Raw genomic sequence first — 14,183 nt, 5'->3', positions numbered from 1 at the left:
TGGGGCAAGTGATGCTCTGTCTTCTTGGTGCTTCGGGGGGGCGGACAACATGTGGGGGGGGCTTCTACTGTCCTGGCCCCACTGGTGGGACCTCCTGATGGCACCTGGTATTTTTGGCCACTGCGTGACACAGAGTGTTGGGCTGGATGGGCCTTTGGCCTGATCCAACATTGGCGTCTATTATGTTCTTATGTGGTCTCTCATTCCAGTCCCTGAACACTCCTGCTACACCTGGGGCTGTCATTCCACTCTGTGGTCTCTCATCCCAGTCCCAGAAAACTCCTGCTACCCCCAGGGGCTGTCATTAGACTCCGTGGTCTTTCATTGCAGTCCATGAACACTCCTGCTCCACCATGGGGCTGTCATTCCACTCTGTGGTCTCTCATTCCAGTCAAAGAACACTCCTGCTTGACCTTGGGGCTGTCATTCCACTCTGTGGTCTCTAATTCCAGTCACAGAACACTCCTGCTACACCCTTGGGCTGTCAGTCCCCTCTGTGCTCTCTCATTCCAGTCCCTGAACACATTCCAGTCCCTGTACACTCCTGCTACACCATGGGGCTGTCATTCCACTCTGGGACCTGTCATTCCAATCCCTGAACACTCCTGCTTGACCTTGGGGCTGTCATACTACTCTGTGGTCTCTCATTCCAGTCAAAGAACACTCCTGCTACACCCTGGGGCTGTCATTCCACTCCGTGGTCTCTCATTCCAGTCCCTGAACACTCCTGCTACACCCTGGGGCTGTCATTCCACTCTGTGGTCTCTCATTCCAGTCCCTGAATACTCCTGCTACACCCTGGGGCTGTCATTCCACTCCATGGTGTCTCATTCCAGTCCCTGAACACTCCTGCTACCCCCAGGGGCTGTCATTCCACTCCCTGGTCTCTCATTCAAGTCCCTGAACACTCCAGCTACACCCTCTGGCTGTCAGTCCATTCTGATGCCCGTCATCCCTGTGGTGTATTCGAAAAGGCTTACATGAATTGCTGCATTAACTCTCCATGATAAGCTCCGGCCAGACGAAGGCTCCTCCAAGCCAACTTGCTATTGCTCGCTGCACAACAGCGACCAATCAGAACTATACCAATTCCCTGGGAGGGAAGGTCTTTCATTGGACTTTATCCACACAACCTCATTGGTTGTTTATTGTAAATAGGCGTGGCTACCCGGGAATGTTTAAAAGGAGCCTAGCTCCCAATGTTAAGTTGTTCTGGTTATGACTTCTTTCAAGTGCTTGTTCCTACCTACAATAAAACTGATCACTTTTGTTGAAATCACTCTCCGGTTCTTTGTTAGTGGGGATCTAACAATCCCAGTCCCTAAACACTCCTGCTCCACCCTGGGGCTGTCATTCCACTCCCTGGTCTCTCTTCCATCCCCAGAGTAGTGTATTTGGGCCTTGAGACCCTAATGGAAAATTCATTCCGCATTCTTATTGCAACTCTACTTGTACTGTATTGTATTTCAATGGAGCCCATGCAAGTCAATTGTCATTCCTGACTCCCAATTTTTCCAATGAGCCTTCAAGCGTCTCCCATTGTTTCCAATGGGCAATCCTGTCCTTCCTTTTAGTCCATCCCTGTGAAAATCAGCACGTCTGATGGATCCGAGGAATCGGGCTTTCTGTCCCACACCAACCTCTGGTGGGCTTCGATATCTTTCAAATACCACCAGACTCTTTGCTGGTTAATGCTTTCCCTCGGACAAGGGGATTCATTTAATTGGCACTCGAATCTTTTTTCAGGCTTAAAGAAAAACAGCAACGTCTTGGCCGTGCGCTGATTTCGACGCGCGCTGCCCTCTGCCAGACTCTCCGTGCAAAAGAGGCGGAAGCTGGCGGGCAGGCTCAGCAGAGTGGCGATCCCCTTGCGGTTGTCGCTGTTTTGCGGTCCGAACTCCTGCCCCGCTCGGATCCGGCTAGTTTCGTTTTCGTTTCCCGGAAGGACGGACTCAGAGCCCTCGCTGCTCCGCGGTTGCCCTCTAGCAGAGCAAGGGGCTGGTGGGGCTTTGGGCGGAAGAGTGCGTGGCATCCATAAGATCCCAGCCTCTTGGAGCAGAGGCTCCACCTGTCATGCAGGTAAGAACTGGTCGGACTGGAGTCCCTGGAGCTGTCAGTACTCCCCCCCACCCCCACTCCGCGCGCTTCTCTTCAGGCCGACCCGTCCTGTCTCCATGTGAAACGTCGTCCTTAACTCAGACGCTCCCAACAGCAGTCCCGCTAGCCTCGCTCTCTTCTTTTATCTCTCGCTCCCCACAACCCAAACTCATAGGTATGTCTGAATCTCTACTGCCTCTTGCGCGACCCCAGATGGATTCCTCCTATTTGCCAGATACTGTAACCATAGTCTCCTTGGCAAACGCAAACCTCTGATCTGTTGTGAATTGTTCCAGAATGTACACACTCTGGAATTCCCCACAGTCCTTTCACAAGGAGGAAAGTTATAACGCAGCAGCTGCTAATGGGCTGTAATGAGTTGTGTTTGGAAGGAGAAAATATATTTGTGGGGAGGAGGGGGAGGTATTTGAATACTTTGGATTCAAGGGGGGGGAAGGCACCCTTGTGTGTCTTGTGAAAACACCCTTTAAAAACTTTAGCAAGTTTTTTCACAATCTTGCTTGCTTAAGTGACACAAAGGAATGCCTGTGTGTCCGGAATGCATCACTTGTAAATGCAGACTAGAAAGTGGAGAAGAGCCGTTTTGAAACAACCTGGCACCCAGGATAGTACAGGTTTTATATTCAAATTACAGGTGAATACTGTCTTAGTTGGCCTGACCTGGATGGCTCAGGTTAGATTGATCTAGTCGGATCTTGGAGCAGCGGAGGATAGGACTGGCAATAATGGGTTTAAATTAAGGGCAGGAAGATACCGACTGGATCTTAGGAAAAACTTTTTTATAATAAGAGTTGTGCAACAGTGGAATCGGCTAGCTAGGGACGTGGTGGTGGTGAGTTCCCTCGCACTGGCAGTCTTTAAGCAGCGGCTGGACAAACACTTGTAAGGGATGCTCTAGGCTGATCCTGCATTGAGCAGGGGGTTGGACTACATGGCCTGTATGATGGCCTGTATGGTCCCTTCCAACTCTGTGATTCTATGATTCTATGCTCTGGTTAGTATTGAGATGGGATCACAAAGGAACTCCATGATCTCTACATAGAGGAAGGCAATGGCAAACCACCTCTATTAGTCTCTTGCCTTGAAAACCCTATAGTTCGCCATAAGTCAGCTGCCACTGTTAGTCAAACAATTACTGATTAATACTCTGTAGCAAAGAAGGAAAAATGGTGTTGCATTGCTTTTCTTTGATCATAAGGAGGGGGTTTTTTTGGTGTGTGCCAGTAAACAGATTATGCTCCATTATTGTTATTTTTAAACTACTTCAGCAAAATACATCTGAAGTGACAGGAAAATGTGTATGTATGACCACCTTTCACTTTTATTTTCTCTGTAACTATATGTGGAGAATGAATCAGGAACATTTTTTGTGTGTTTTGTCAAAGCAGGGCTGGCAATCTGATTCAAACCTAAATTGAATCGCTAACTCTTTGCAGTTCCTGCCCCCTACCCACAAACCATCTTTTAAACACAGTCAGTTTGCTTTGGAATATTTTCATTGGCTTCAGTGTTATTACTTAAGCACAAAGCATTTGAGATTGTGACATATGTGCACACTCAGAATTATAAGTTTGATAGCGCTCAAATAGTCCAGGTCTGTCTGCAGAGATAAATATTTAAGTAAATTATGACTGTACAGATCTGAAATTTAACTGTGGACTTCCCACTTTCCAAGTATGGTTGACTTTTCCTTAAACCTTTGTGGAGTGTAACAGCCCATTTTTGAAGAGCTACAAGGCCATCATTATCACAGGATAACCCTTTAGGGCACAATGGTGCTTAAATGAAGAACATTAAAGAAACATTTCCTAGGCACGCTTATTTGGGAGTAGGTGTCATTCAGATAGAGGTTTCAGGTAGGCATGTTGGTCCCAAGACAAATCCCAAAGCCATGTAATAGCTTTTATTAAGATCAAACAAAACAATACAAAACATTGTGGGGAGATGCTGCAGACCATAAGAAGAGAACAAGAGATTGGATTTATACCCCGCCCTTAACTACCCGAAGGAGTCTCAGAGTTGTTTACAATCCCCTTTCCCTTCCCCTCCCCACAACAGACACCCTGTGAGGTAGGTGGGGCTGAGAAAGATCTTTCGAGAATTGCTCTTGAGAAAACAGCTCTGAAATAAGTTGCGACTGACCCAGGGTCACACCAGCAGCTGCATGTGGAGGAGTAGGGAAATCAAACCCGGTTCTCCCAGATTAGAGTCCATGCCAGTAACCACTACACCAAACTGGCTCACCAGTTGAGGGCCTTTGTCTGCACTGGTTTAGAATGTCCTGCAGACTTCAGGCAGCTTGGCCTTAGTAGTGCAGGCTATTATTTTATAAGTAGCTCTCAGTAAAGGCTGTATCACCAAATGAAACACTCATGTCTCATAAATGGTTGAGAACAGAGAGGTAAAACATAGCAGTCCTTATATTAGCAATACTGGAGATTAATATTTAAAACAATTCATACTGGAGGCTAAAATAGTGAGATTTACTGATGATGCGCCTTGGCGTCTAGTCATGCCGGCCACATGACCATGGAAATGTCTTCGGACAGCGCTGGCTCTTCGGCTTGGAAACGGAGATGAGCACTGCAACCCTAGACTTGGATTTGACTGGCTTTCGAGCAAGGTAACCTTTACCTTTACCTTACCTTTAAACAGGCACAGGATTTTAGGTCCCATTAATTACAGTGAGAGAGTTATATACTTACTTGATTAGCTCCATGGTGTCTAAAAATGTTCAATTCTTGCACACTGGGAATCCAGACTGCGCGCTCTCTCTCTCTTTCTCTCCCTCCCTGTCTCTCGCTCAACTTTTTTATTTTTTCTGAAGGGGGAAGTGGCAGCCAGTTCTTCAAGTCCTGTGACAGCATCTATTTTGCCCCAGCATCTGCAGCCCACATCTGTGACAGTGTTACAGCCACTCTATGAGAGGCAAATCTGCACATTACCGGGCCATCTCAGTGAGTACAAGAGGGACCATCTAAGGGGCCACAGATCTGTACTAATTAGTGTTGGAAATATGTGTGTCGCAAGGTTTAAAATTCAGTCATTATAGCGTTAATGTGTGTTTACCTTGTGTGTTATTGTTTAGACTGATCTGGAAGGGAACCTGGCACAGAGCCAATGGGAAGAAAGCTGGGAAAACTGAAGCCTGTTTACTGACAATCATTGGTTAATGCATTCAGGTGATTTCTTTCTAGGGGTCAAGAAGAAGAATCTCCATTGTTGTAGACCACGTGGTCAAACTGTAAAGATGTAGTCCTTAGGTGTCTTTGTTGTTTTGTAGATTTCCTGTGTACCCTTCCCTTTAGAATTAAAAATTTTTACATGGAAGAAAATGCTTCCTCTCCAGTGAAGCAAAGATCCATTGCAAACTTTGAATATCTAACTATTTTTGCCAATTTTTCCAACCTCAGTATCATTTCTTTGATGTGTGCACACTATTATGTATCTGTTGATTTTATGTATTTCTTCGTGTAGTATAGTAAACCATAAGAACAAGACATAGAAGACCTCAGGCCAGTCACATAGTGTCCCTTTCTGCACTGACAACTTGCTCTGGATAGTCCGAGGAGTCAGGCCTTAAGGGTTGACTTTGCAGTCACACGCTTTCCCTCTGCACTGGTTCCCCCCCCCTGGTTTATTTATTTGTGTATTCTGTATGTATTCTGCGTCTACAAGCAAAACCCACATTTTTTGAGCTAACTGTCTGCTTTGTCTAAAATGAAGAGAAAGGCAAACATCTCTGACAACTTTTAACTGCAAACTCAGCCCCTCCCTCCCTCCGTGATTCTGCAAAAAGAAAGGGAAGGGAAATCCCCTAGTCCTTTATATTTACTGATTCCTCCTTATGTTCTCGCTGTTTTTTTAAAAGTTTGCCTGAGTGGGAAGACATGTTCTCTTTTGTCTTTAGAGAAGGAGCGGAAAGAAAACAGGGAGGGAGTGTCAACCTAGAGAGAGAGGTGGAAATGGGGGAGGGCAATTGTACCTGCAGAAACAATTCTACTTTAGAAAGGATTAGCAATTTGAAAACAGATGAGAACAAAGAACCATAGCAAAAGGAGTTTTGCTAACTACGGGGTAACAGTGTTCTGGAAGCGGTCTGAATGCAGTTTCCTGTAAGACAAATGCAGAAACAAGAGAAAGCCCCGACACAAACTGGAAGTGAAAGCGGGAGGGAATGCAGAACGGAAGAATAGGATGCGCTCAGAAACCAAGACAAAATACGGGTGCAGAAAGGGCCGCTGTCAACATACCATAAAATGGAGGAGAAGAGAACAATGAAAGCCACTTTGGGTTCCCACTGGGGGGGGTGTATAGAATTATTGATTTCTAAAAGCCTCCTGCCTTCTCCTGTTATGTCTTTTGTTAACATGCTGTGTCTTATTTCCTGTTCCCATTTGGCCAGGGAAACTTTATAACCATGCCATATAACCACACATTCTTTCACACCTCTAAGTGGAAGAGGCAGACCTGATGGCCCTTGCCTCTGCCTCACATGTAAGAAATCACGTAGCCGATGAAGTAGCTGGAGTTTGGGGTCACCTGACTGCAGGAGGGGCCTCCAAACTCCTAGCCATTCCTGTGTTGCAGCTATGGCAACCAACAATGGACACATCCCATTCCCACTCACAATTGGCTCCTGGCCAGGGCTAATTTGTGACTGGAATTGGCCTATAACTGGTCATTCCCTATGGGAGAGACTCTCTGTTCTGTCTCTGCTCTGCTTGTTTATTGCACCTGGAAATGCTGTCCTTTGAAGAGACAAAGGACTGGCTTTGTGAATTGGACCACATGGTTGAGCAAAGATGGATTTTGCCTTCAAAATCCCTTGGACTGTTTGGATATTCCTCAACTTGGTAAATATGTATCTTTTACTGTGTAGTTAAGGCAAACAGCCCTAGCCTTTCTTGTTTTGAAATCTTTCATAGTTTACTTGCAATGCTCTGGACTGAATAAAAAATTATTCTTATTTCTCACCTGTCTTTGATGTTGTAACTGGGATTCCAAGTCTGTTTCCTGTGCCTAACTGACCACAAGCTACCATAGAGCATTCAGTGTGCATCTCTGGGAATGAGTTGCTAAAGTGTTAAGCCCTAGATGCCAACTGAGATTTTGAACCTCAGGTTGGGAGGGGGATTATTGTAGCGGTTCTGGTGGCATATTGTTCTGAATCCAGAGAGGGTAGCCTACCTCTGTGGGTTGTTGTTTAATGTACTGCAAAAGTACGGGATTACCTCTCACCCCTGGACAGGCGTGGGTGGGTTATCCTGTACAGGGGGAAAGACAACACTTAAATGAAGTAAATAAAATAATCAATTAATAAATAGTTTTTTTCCTTAATGGGAACCCAAAGTGGCTTACAGCATTTCCCCCCTTCTCCATTTTATCCTCACAATCATCTTGTGTGGTAGGCAAGCTGAGAGTGAGTGACTAGCCCAAGGTCATCAAGTGAGCTTCTGTGGCAGAGTGGGGATTCAAGCCTGGATCTCCCACACCCTAGTCGGACACTCTAAACACTACACCACGCTGGCAGCCTGGGCTGCCTGACTATATGCTTTCCAGTGGGTTTATAACAGCCCCTGGAAGGAAAGCAGCAGGAACTCTAGAAGGCTGGGGAGAGACTTTAATGCCAGCCCCCTGCCAGTACCTTTTGTTTCTGTCTTAGCTGTTCCACCGCAGGAGATGAACCAAGAGCGTTTAGTCTGAAGCCACGTTCCTAATCTGTTGTACGCTGCCCAGCTGACTGATCAAAAGTTTAGGTCAACATTGTGAATACGCTCATCTTTCATTTACAAAAACTACACTTTTCTTTGTAGCTCTTATTATTGCAAATATGGTTTTGGAAAAGTATAGTAGGAAGGCAGTGCCTGGTGAAATTTCAGAAGCAAGAGCTTGGGCGGGGGGTGGCTGGATGAGATGAGCAAGATTTCTAGTGGTTGGGGTGGGGCTTCAGTTCCCTGACCCACTTTTTTAAAGGAAATGCAGTGAAATGCACTCAGGCCTTCCCCCCCCCCCCCAGTTGGGCAGGGGTTTGATGTATGTTGCCTTCATAATGGGGTAGATGGTAGATAGATAATAAAAGAAAAGTCAGCATTCCTTGCACAGGGAATGGGAATTGTCTTTTTAAAACTACTTGTCAAGAATATAATTGGGCCTGGGTGTGTATGTGTAAAGTATGAGATATAAACATCATAACCTGGGCTCATGAAAATTATCTCCTTGCTGTCATATATTTTGCTTTCTGTGCTCTTCCTGCACCAAAGGGGTTGTCTCCTTATTTTAATTTAAATTTCACGTGCTTTGTTTCAGGAATCCAGCCCTCGCTATGGAGCAAGGATGATGTGATTCACTGGTTAAGATGGGCAGAAAAGGAATATTCACTCAGGGAAACAGATGGAAGTAAATTTGAAATGAACGGAAAAGCTCTTTGCATTCTCACCAAAGAAGATTTCAGATTCCGGGCTCCTAATTCAGGTTAGAGATGCTGCTGCTAGTTCCTCAACTAGGTGTAGAGGCCCTTTTCACAGCTGGATTTCTTACAAGGGAAGAGAACTGTAAAAAGTGCATTTCCAAGTCTGGATTTCAGTCTAACAGTCAGAGTGTGTTGGCGTAGTACTGTTCTTTCATTTGTTTCTGTAACCACCTAGTTGTGAGGTTAAATTATAATGGTGTAACTGCCTTAGGTAAAGGTGAATTAATCCCTTAACTTGCAATCCTGTACACACTTACTTCGGAGTAATCCCCACTGAATGAAGTGGGATTTGCCCCAAGTAAACCTGCATACCCCTGATCTGGATCGCCCAGGCCAGCTTGATCTCGTCAGATCTCAGAAGGTAAGCAGGATTGGCACTGGTATTTGGATGGGAGACTGGCAAAGAAGTCCGTGGTCACTATGCAAAGGCAGGTAGTGGCAAACCTTCCCTGTTCATCTCTTGCCTTGAAAACCCTTTGGGGTTGCTGTAAGTTGGCTGCAACTTGACAGCACTTTCTACCCACCAAGCATGCATACAGTTGGGCTATACAAGTCAGGCCTGGTAAAAAAAGGTGTATTTTAGCTTTGCTCCTGAAAGAAAGTAAAATAGGCACCAGGTGAGCATCCAGGGGAATGGCATTCCAGAGGCAAGGTGTAGGGTTGCCAAGTACTTACCGTAATCCGGCGGGGGACACATATCCCCCGGGCGGAACATTTCTCCTTGTAACGCACCATGCTGTCACCAGGAAATGACACTGGGCGACGCTCTGGCAATGGGGCTGAAAACTCGATGGTACCATCGAGTTTCTGGCCCCATTGCCAGAGCGTCGCCCGGCGTCACTTCCTGGTGATGGCATGGTGCGGCACGTCTGTTGTCCCCACAGGAATGATCCTGCGAAGACGTCTTCGTCCCCCGCCGAATCACGGTAAGTACTTGGGAAGCCTGGCAAGGTGCCACCACAGAAAATTACCTATCTCTAGTTGCCATCTGCCTTGTCTCTGAGCAGAACTTGAGAGGCAGAGCTTAGCTGTTAGGCTGGATAGGCTGGGAGGAAATAGTCCTTCTACTCTGGCCAATAAGCCATTTAGGACCTCTAAGGTAAGAACCAGGTTTGAATTGTGCCTGGAAATAGAAGGGTAACCAGTGGAGATTTTTCAGCACAGGGGTGATACAGTCCCTGTAACCAACCAACCCAGTGGCCGCATTTTAAACCAATGGTATGTTTTAAAAGAATTTTTCCTACAGTGGCACATTCTGTTACGTTTCTACCTCAGGCAACATTTCCTAGCTCCAAAAGGGCAATTTTGTAAAGAAAACCACTAAATTAGATAGATAACAGAGGAGGTGGCAAACAGAGGAGGTGGCACAAAGAGCTGTAGATTAGTAGATTACCATTTAGCTGTTCTATGTGGTTATGTTGCATGTACTCTCTTCCCTGCACTTGGTATTAGATTATGGACTAACATTTCCTGGGTTTGAGGGTTGGGGAGAGAACATATTTCTGCACATACCATTTCCTACATGGTTATGGGGGGAAAGCACCATAAATCTAGTTGAACACAAAGACATGCTAAAAAGACACCAACTAGCCATTGGAATGCACTAGATTCTTTTGAATGACTGCTGGAATACATTGAATAGGATTTCTGAATAGCAGTGGCCATTAAACCAAGATTGACTGGTTGCTGACAAAGTAGTTTTGAGGGACCATCACCAGGTGGCCGAACTGAAAAGTTATTGCTGATTGAGGTGCCTGAGGAAGGCTGAAAAACGAATGCATTAGGACCTGCACAACTGCAGGAACATCTAGAGAGCTTTCCAAAGATCACGGGGTCCTTCAATACTTACAGTTCTCCATCTGCCAAGAAAAAAAATTCTTCTCAACATCCTCTGATGATTCTTAGATGGGATCATAAATGAGAATATCATGGGCATGACTAAATCTACCCTGAATGCATCCTGGGGCGTAAAGTGCTGGTTTCAGTTTCCCTCATATATGAAATCAGGGAATGGAACTTCTGAACAGGGAATGTGCACCAGTTGGAAGTTTGTGATTGAATTCAGCCCTACTGGAGTGAGAAGTTGATGAGAATGTCTTTCAAAATAAAATAACATCACAAATGGGGGTGGATTGTCCACACATCTGTTAGAGGCTAAAGACAGTTAATACTAGTTTTTAAAGATATCTGTTACTTAGAATTGGTATATCTTTGTTTTTTCCCCCACAGGAGATGTTTTGTATGAGTTACTCCAATATATTAAGACCCAGAGAAGAGCACTTGTTTGTAGCCCTTTCTTTAACTCTTCCTTTAGGGATGCAGGCCATACACAGACCCAGAGTGCCTCAGAAGGTGAGTGCTGTGGCATCATGGAAGTGGTGTGGCCTTTCTGGGGAAAAACTGAATAGGAAAATTTTCTGATGCCCTAAATAGAACATTATTTGATTTAGCATCTTTATTTTTTACTTATATTTACTTTATTTTGCTTAAGTTTGATCTATGAAGAACCCCATGTTAACTTTATGACCCAATAGCAACAAATACTTGAACTGAAATATTTGATTAGGAAGAAAATAAACCAAGCATGATTTAAACTATCTTCAAATACATTGTCTTTTAACCAGTGGGTGGAATTTGTGCTGTGGAATGCCACAGGGATCTGTCCTCTCACCCATGCGCTTTAATATAGTGAGGCTGCTGAATGAGATTATCCAGGGCTTTGGAGGTGGATGTCATCAATATGGAGATGACACCCAGCTCTATATTTCATTATCCAAATCTCCAGATGCACCTTTCTTGGTTCTGAACTGGTACTTTGAGGCTGTGGTCAGTGGCTAAGGCAGAAGGTGAATCCAGACAAGGCAGAAGTAATGCTGGTTGGGAAGGCTAATATTGTGGAGAAACTGAGTTCACTTGTCTTAGGTGGAGTGACGTTGCCTTTTCCAAGAGCTTGGGGTTGCTCATGGACTCTGCCTGGCTTTTGAAAAGCAGGCTGGAATGGTGGCCAGGAGTGTTTTCTATCAGCTGCATCTGATTTGCTAACTCTCTCATATCAAGACTCAGCTGGCCACTCTGATCCATGCTTCTGTAACCTCACAGTTGGATTACTGCAACACATGCTGTGTGGGGCTGCTCTTGAAGACAGCTCAGAAACTGCAACTGGTCCAGAATGCAGCAGCCTGACTCTTGTCATGAGCTAACCGTCAGGAACATATGTTGCTCATTTTGAGACACCTACATTGGCTTTCAGTCTGTTTCTGAGTTCGATTCAAGGTGCTGATTATGACATTTAAAGCCCTTCACAACCTGGGACCCACATATTTAAAGGACTGTCTCCTTCCATATGTCCTTGTGTACCAGCTACAATCATCAGGCAGCCATCTGTTGGCTATTCCATCAGTTAGGGTTAACACTCTAAATTTAGCATGGCCACATAGCACAATGTGCTGTGGAAATGGCTGTCCATTCATCTGTTTCAGCAGAATTTAAATATCTTCTGTAGAGGTCACTGAAGCACCTCATCACTTAATTCTACAGCGATTACAATATCCCTTCTACCACATGGCAGGAAATGCATAAATAAGAATTTCCACTTTGGTTTTGACTTGACCTGCACAATCAGGTGAATTCATAACTTTATTTTTGTCTGGATTATTATATGTATTTGTGGTTTTATTCTCCCCTCTCATTTTACAAACCAATAAGCCATACGGCCCCGGTCACACGGGCAGGAAACTGCGGGGGAGAAGCGTGGCTGTTTGCCCTGGGGCAAACTACTGCGCAGTTACGCGATCAGACCTCCTGTGGAGGTCCTGTGGAGGTACCGTGGAGGTTCCATGGCAAGGGAGAGGTGCCGATCACAGGAGAAGCCGGTGTGCAATGAAGAAGCGCGCGCCGCGGCAAACTTTTGTTTTTGTGTGTACATGACAAATGCGCATGCTCCGTTGGGTGCGCGTGCGCATCCACAGAGACTTGGACAAAAAAACCCCACCTTATTTGCAAGGGGACATGGGCGGGCGCCGGATGCTACCGGAAACGCGATCAGACGCCCGCCCTTGCCCCGCAGTTTCCGGAAACTAGTACCTCTGAGGTACTAGTTTTTTGCCACGCAGTTTCGGCTGGAAGCCTCGGTTGGGCCACGGGAGTGCTACGCTTCCCAGATGTGCTGGTGAGATCGCGCCTGGAAACTCCGCCTGTTTTCCGTCTCACTTGTGTGCCTTCTGTTCCATGTGACCGCAGCCACATATACTTTTTCACAAACTGCCCAGGCATAAACACCTGAAAAACATTAATTACAACTCTGAAATTGCCAAGCTTGCCTGATAGTGAATGGGCAATGGCATTCATTTTATGAAAACAATAAATCTGTAGAAATGAATCATTTTTCATGGAAAAGCATTTCAAAAATTTTTTTACCTCACACCGCTGATCGTTTTGCCTCAGTGGAAGGTCCTTGTGTTGGTGGAAAGAGCTGCTGTTAGTGGAATGGATCTACAGGATGTAACTGATGGCAATTATGCATGGTTTGCACTGCATGAGTCTATGGTTAGTTTGAATCCTGGTTTTACTTATTTTCAGGGCATTCAATTGATTGATAATATATTAGATGTCCTGGCCCCACTGGTGGACCTCCTGATGGCACTGGTATTTCTGGCCACTGTGTGATACAGAGTGTTGGACTGGATGGGCCTTTGGCCTGATCCAACATTGGCATCTCTTATGTTCTTATGTTCTTCTGATCTCCTCACAGGCATGAAGGGCAGGTTAGAAGGACACCCAGCAGATGGCCATCCACTGCCTACAGAACATTTTTTTGTCACAATGGGACATCCAGGCAATGCAGAACAATCTAGATCTCCTGTCAACACCTTCTATGCTCCTGGAGCAATTAATCTTTCACACCGAGACTGTAGTACAAATTATGGTGCAAACGTCTGCTCTTTTCCTGTGATAACACCAGCTCCAGTCAGTGGTAAAATTGCAGGTAAGAATGGTCTCTCCATCACCTTTTTAGTAGGCAGAGGGGTGGGGGTGGCCAAGAGGGTATTCAAGGCCCTGTGCTGCCCCAAGTTGCCCTCTTGCCTCGTGGTTTTGCTCCTGTCCCATATGGTTTCTCTGCCCAGGAGAGGGGCCATCAGCATTATGTCCACAGTGGAGGACCAGGAGAGGGGCCAGCACTGCCTCATTCTGATTGTTAGGGGCAGGGCAGTACTTCCAAGAAGCTATGGCCCCTGCCATACGGTATGGGAAAAGGCGCTTGAAGGCGCGGCTTTTAAAAGCCGCGCCAACGTTGACACGGCGCGGTGGGATCCCACAGATCCCCCGGGCGCGCCGCCGTTTCTCCCCGGCACGATCAGACGCCGGGGAGTAAACACAGAGCTGACGGCAGGCCAGCCAAACTGCGCATGTTGGAGCATGCGCAGTTCGGCTGGGAGCCCGGGATGCGCCGGCGCAAGGACGCGCCGGCGATCAGACTTCCGGGTTGAGGCGCACCAAGGAGATGAACCACCTCGGTAGGTGGTTCAACTTGATGCGCCTTATCGCATGGATGGGACAGTTCGGGGACGGAAGCACCACGCTTCCCAGATGTTGT

General features: G+C 46.1%; 1 protein-coding gene across 1 annotated transcript in view; it reads left to right on the top strand.

The window, feature by feature from the left end:
* Positions 1 to 1,939: 1,939 nt before the first annotated feature.
* ETV7 (ets variant 7) overlaps positions 1,940 to 14,183 on the top strand; it is a 23,905-nt gene continuing 11,661 nt past the window's right edge. The window contains exons 1-5 of the mRNA XM_015419452.1: positions 1,940 to 2,079; positions 4,946 to 5,075; positions 8,428 to 8,592; positions 10,820 to 10,942; positions 13,341 to 13,574. Of these exons, the coding sequence (XP_015274938.1) occupies positions 2,074 to 2,079; positions 4,946 to 5,075; positions 8,428 to 8,592; positions 10,820 to 10,942; positions 13,341 to 13,574 (658 nt within the window). The 5' untranslated portion in view covers positions 1,940 to 2,073. The remainder of the gene's footprint in view (positions 2,080 to 4,945; positions 5,076 to 8,427; positions 8,593 to 10,819; positions 10,943 to 13,340; positions 13,575 to 14,183) is intronic.

Source organism: Gekko japonicus, unplaced genomic scaffold (assembly GCF_001447785.1).
Source record: "Gekko japonicus isolate JY-2015 unplaced genomic scaffold, Gekko_japonicus_V1.1 scaffold591, whole genome shotgun sequence".
Taxonomy (NCBI): Eukaryota; Metazoa; Chordata; class Lepidosauria; order Squamata; family Gekkonidae; genus Gekko; species Gekko japonicus.
Note: the sequence above shows the minus strand (reverse complement) of the source record. Positions and strands in the feature narration are given on the sequence as shown.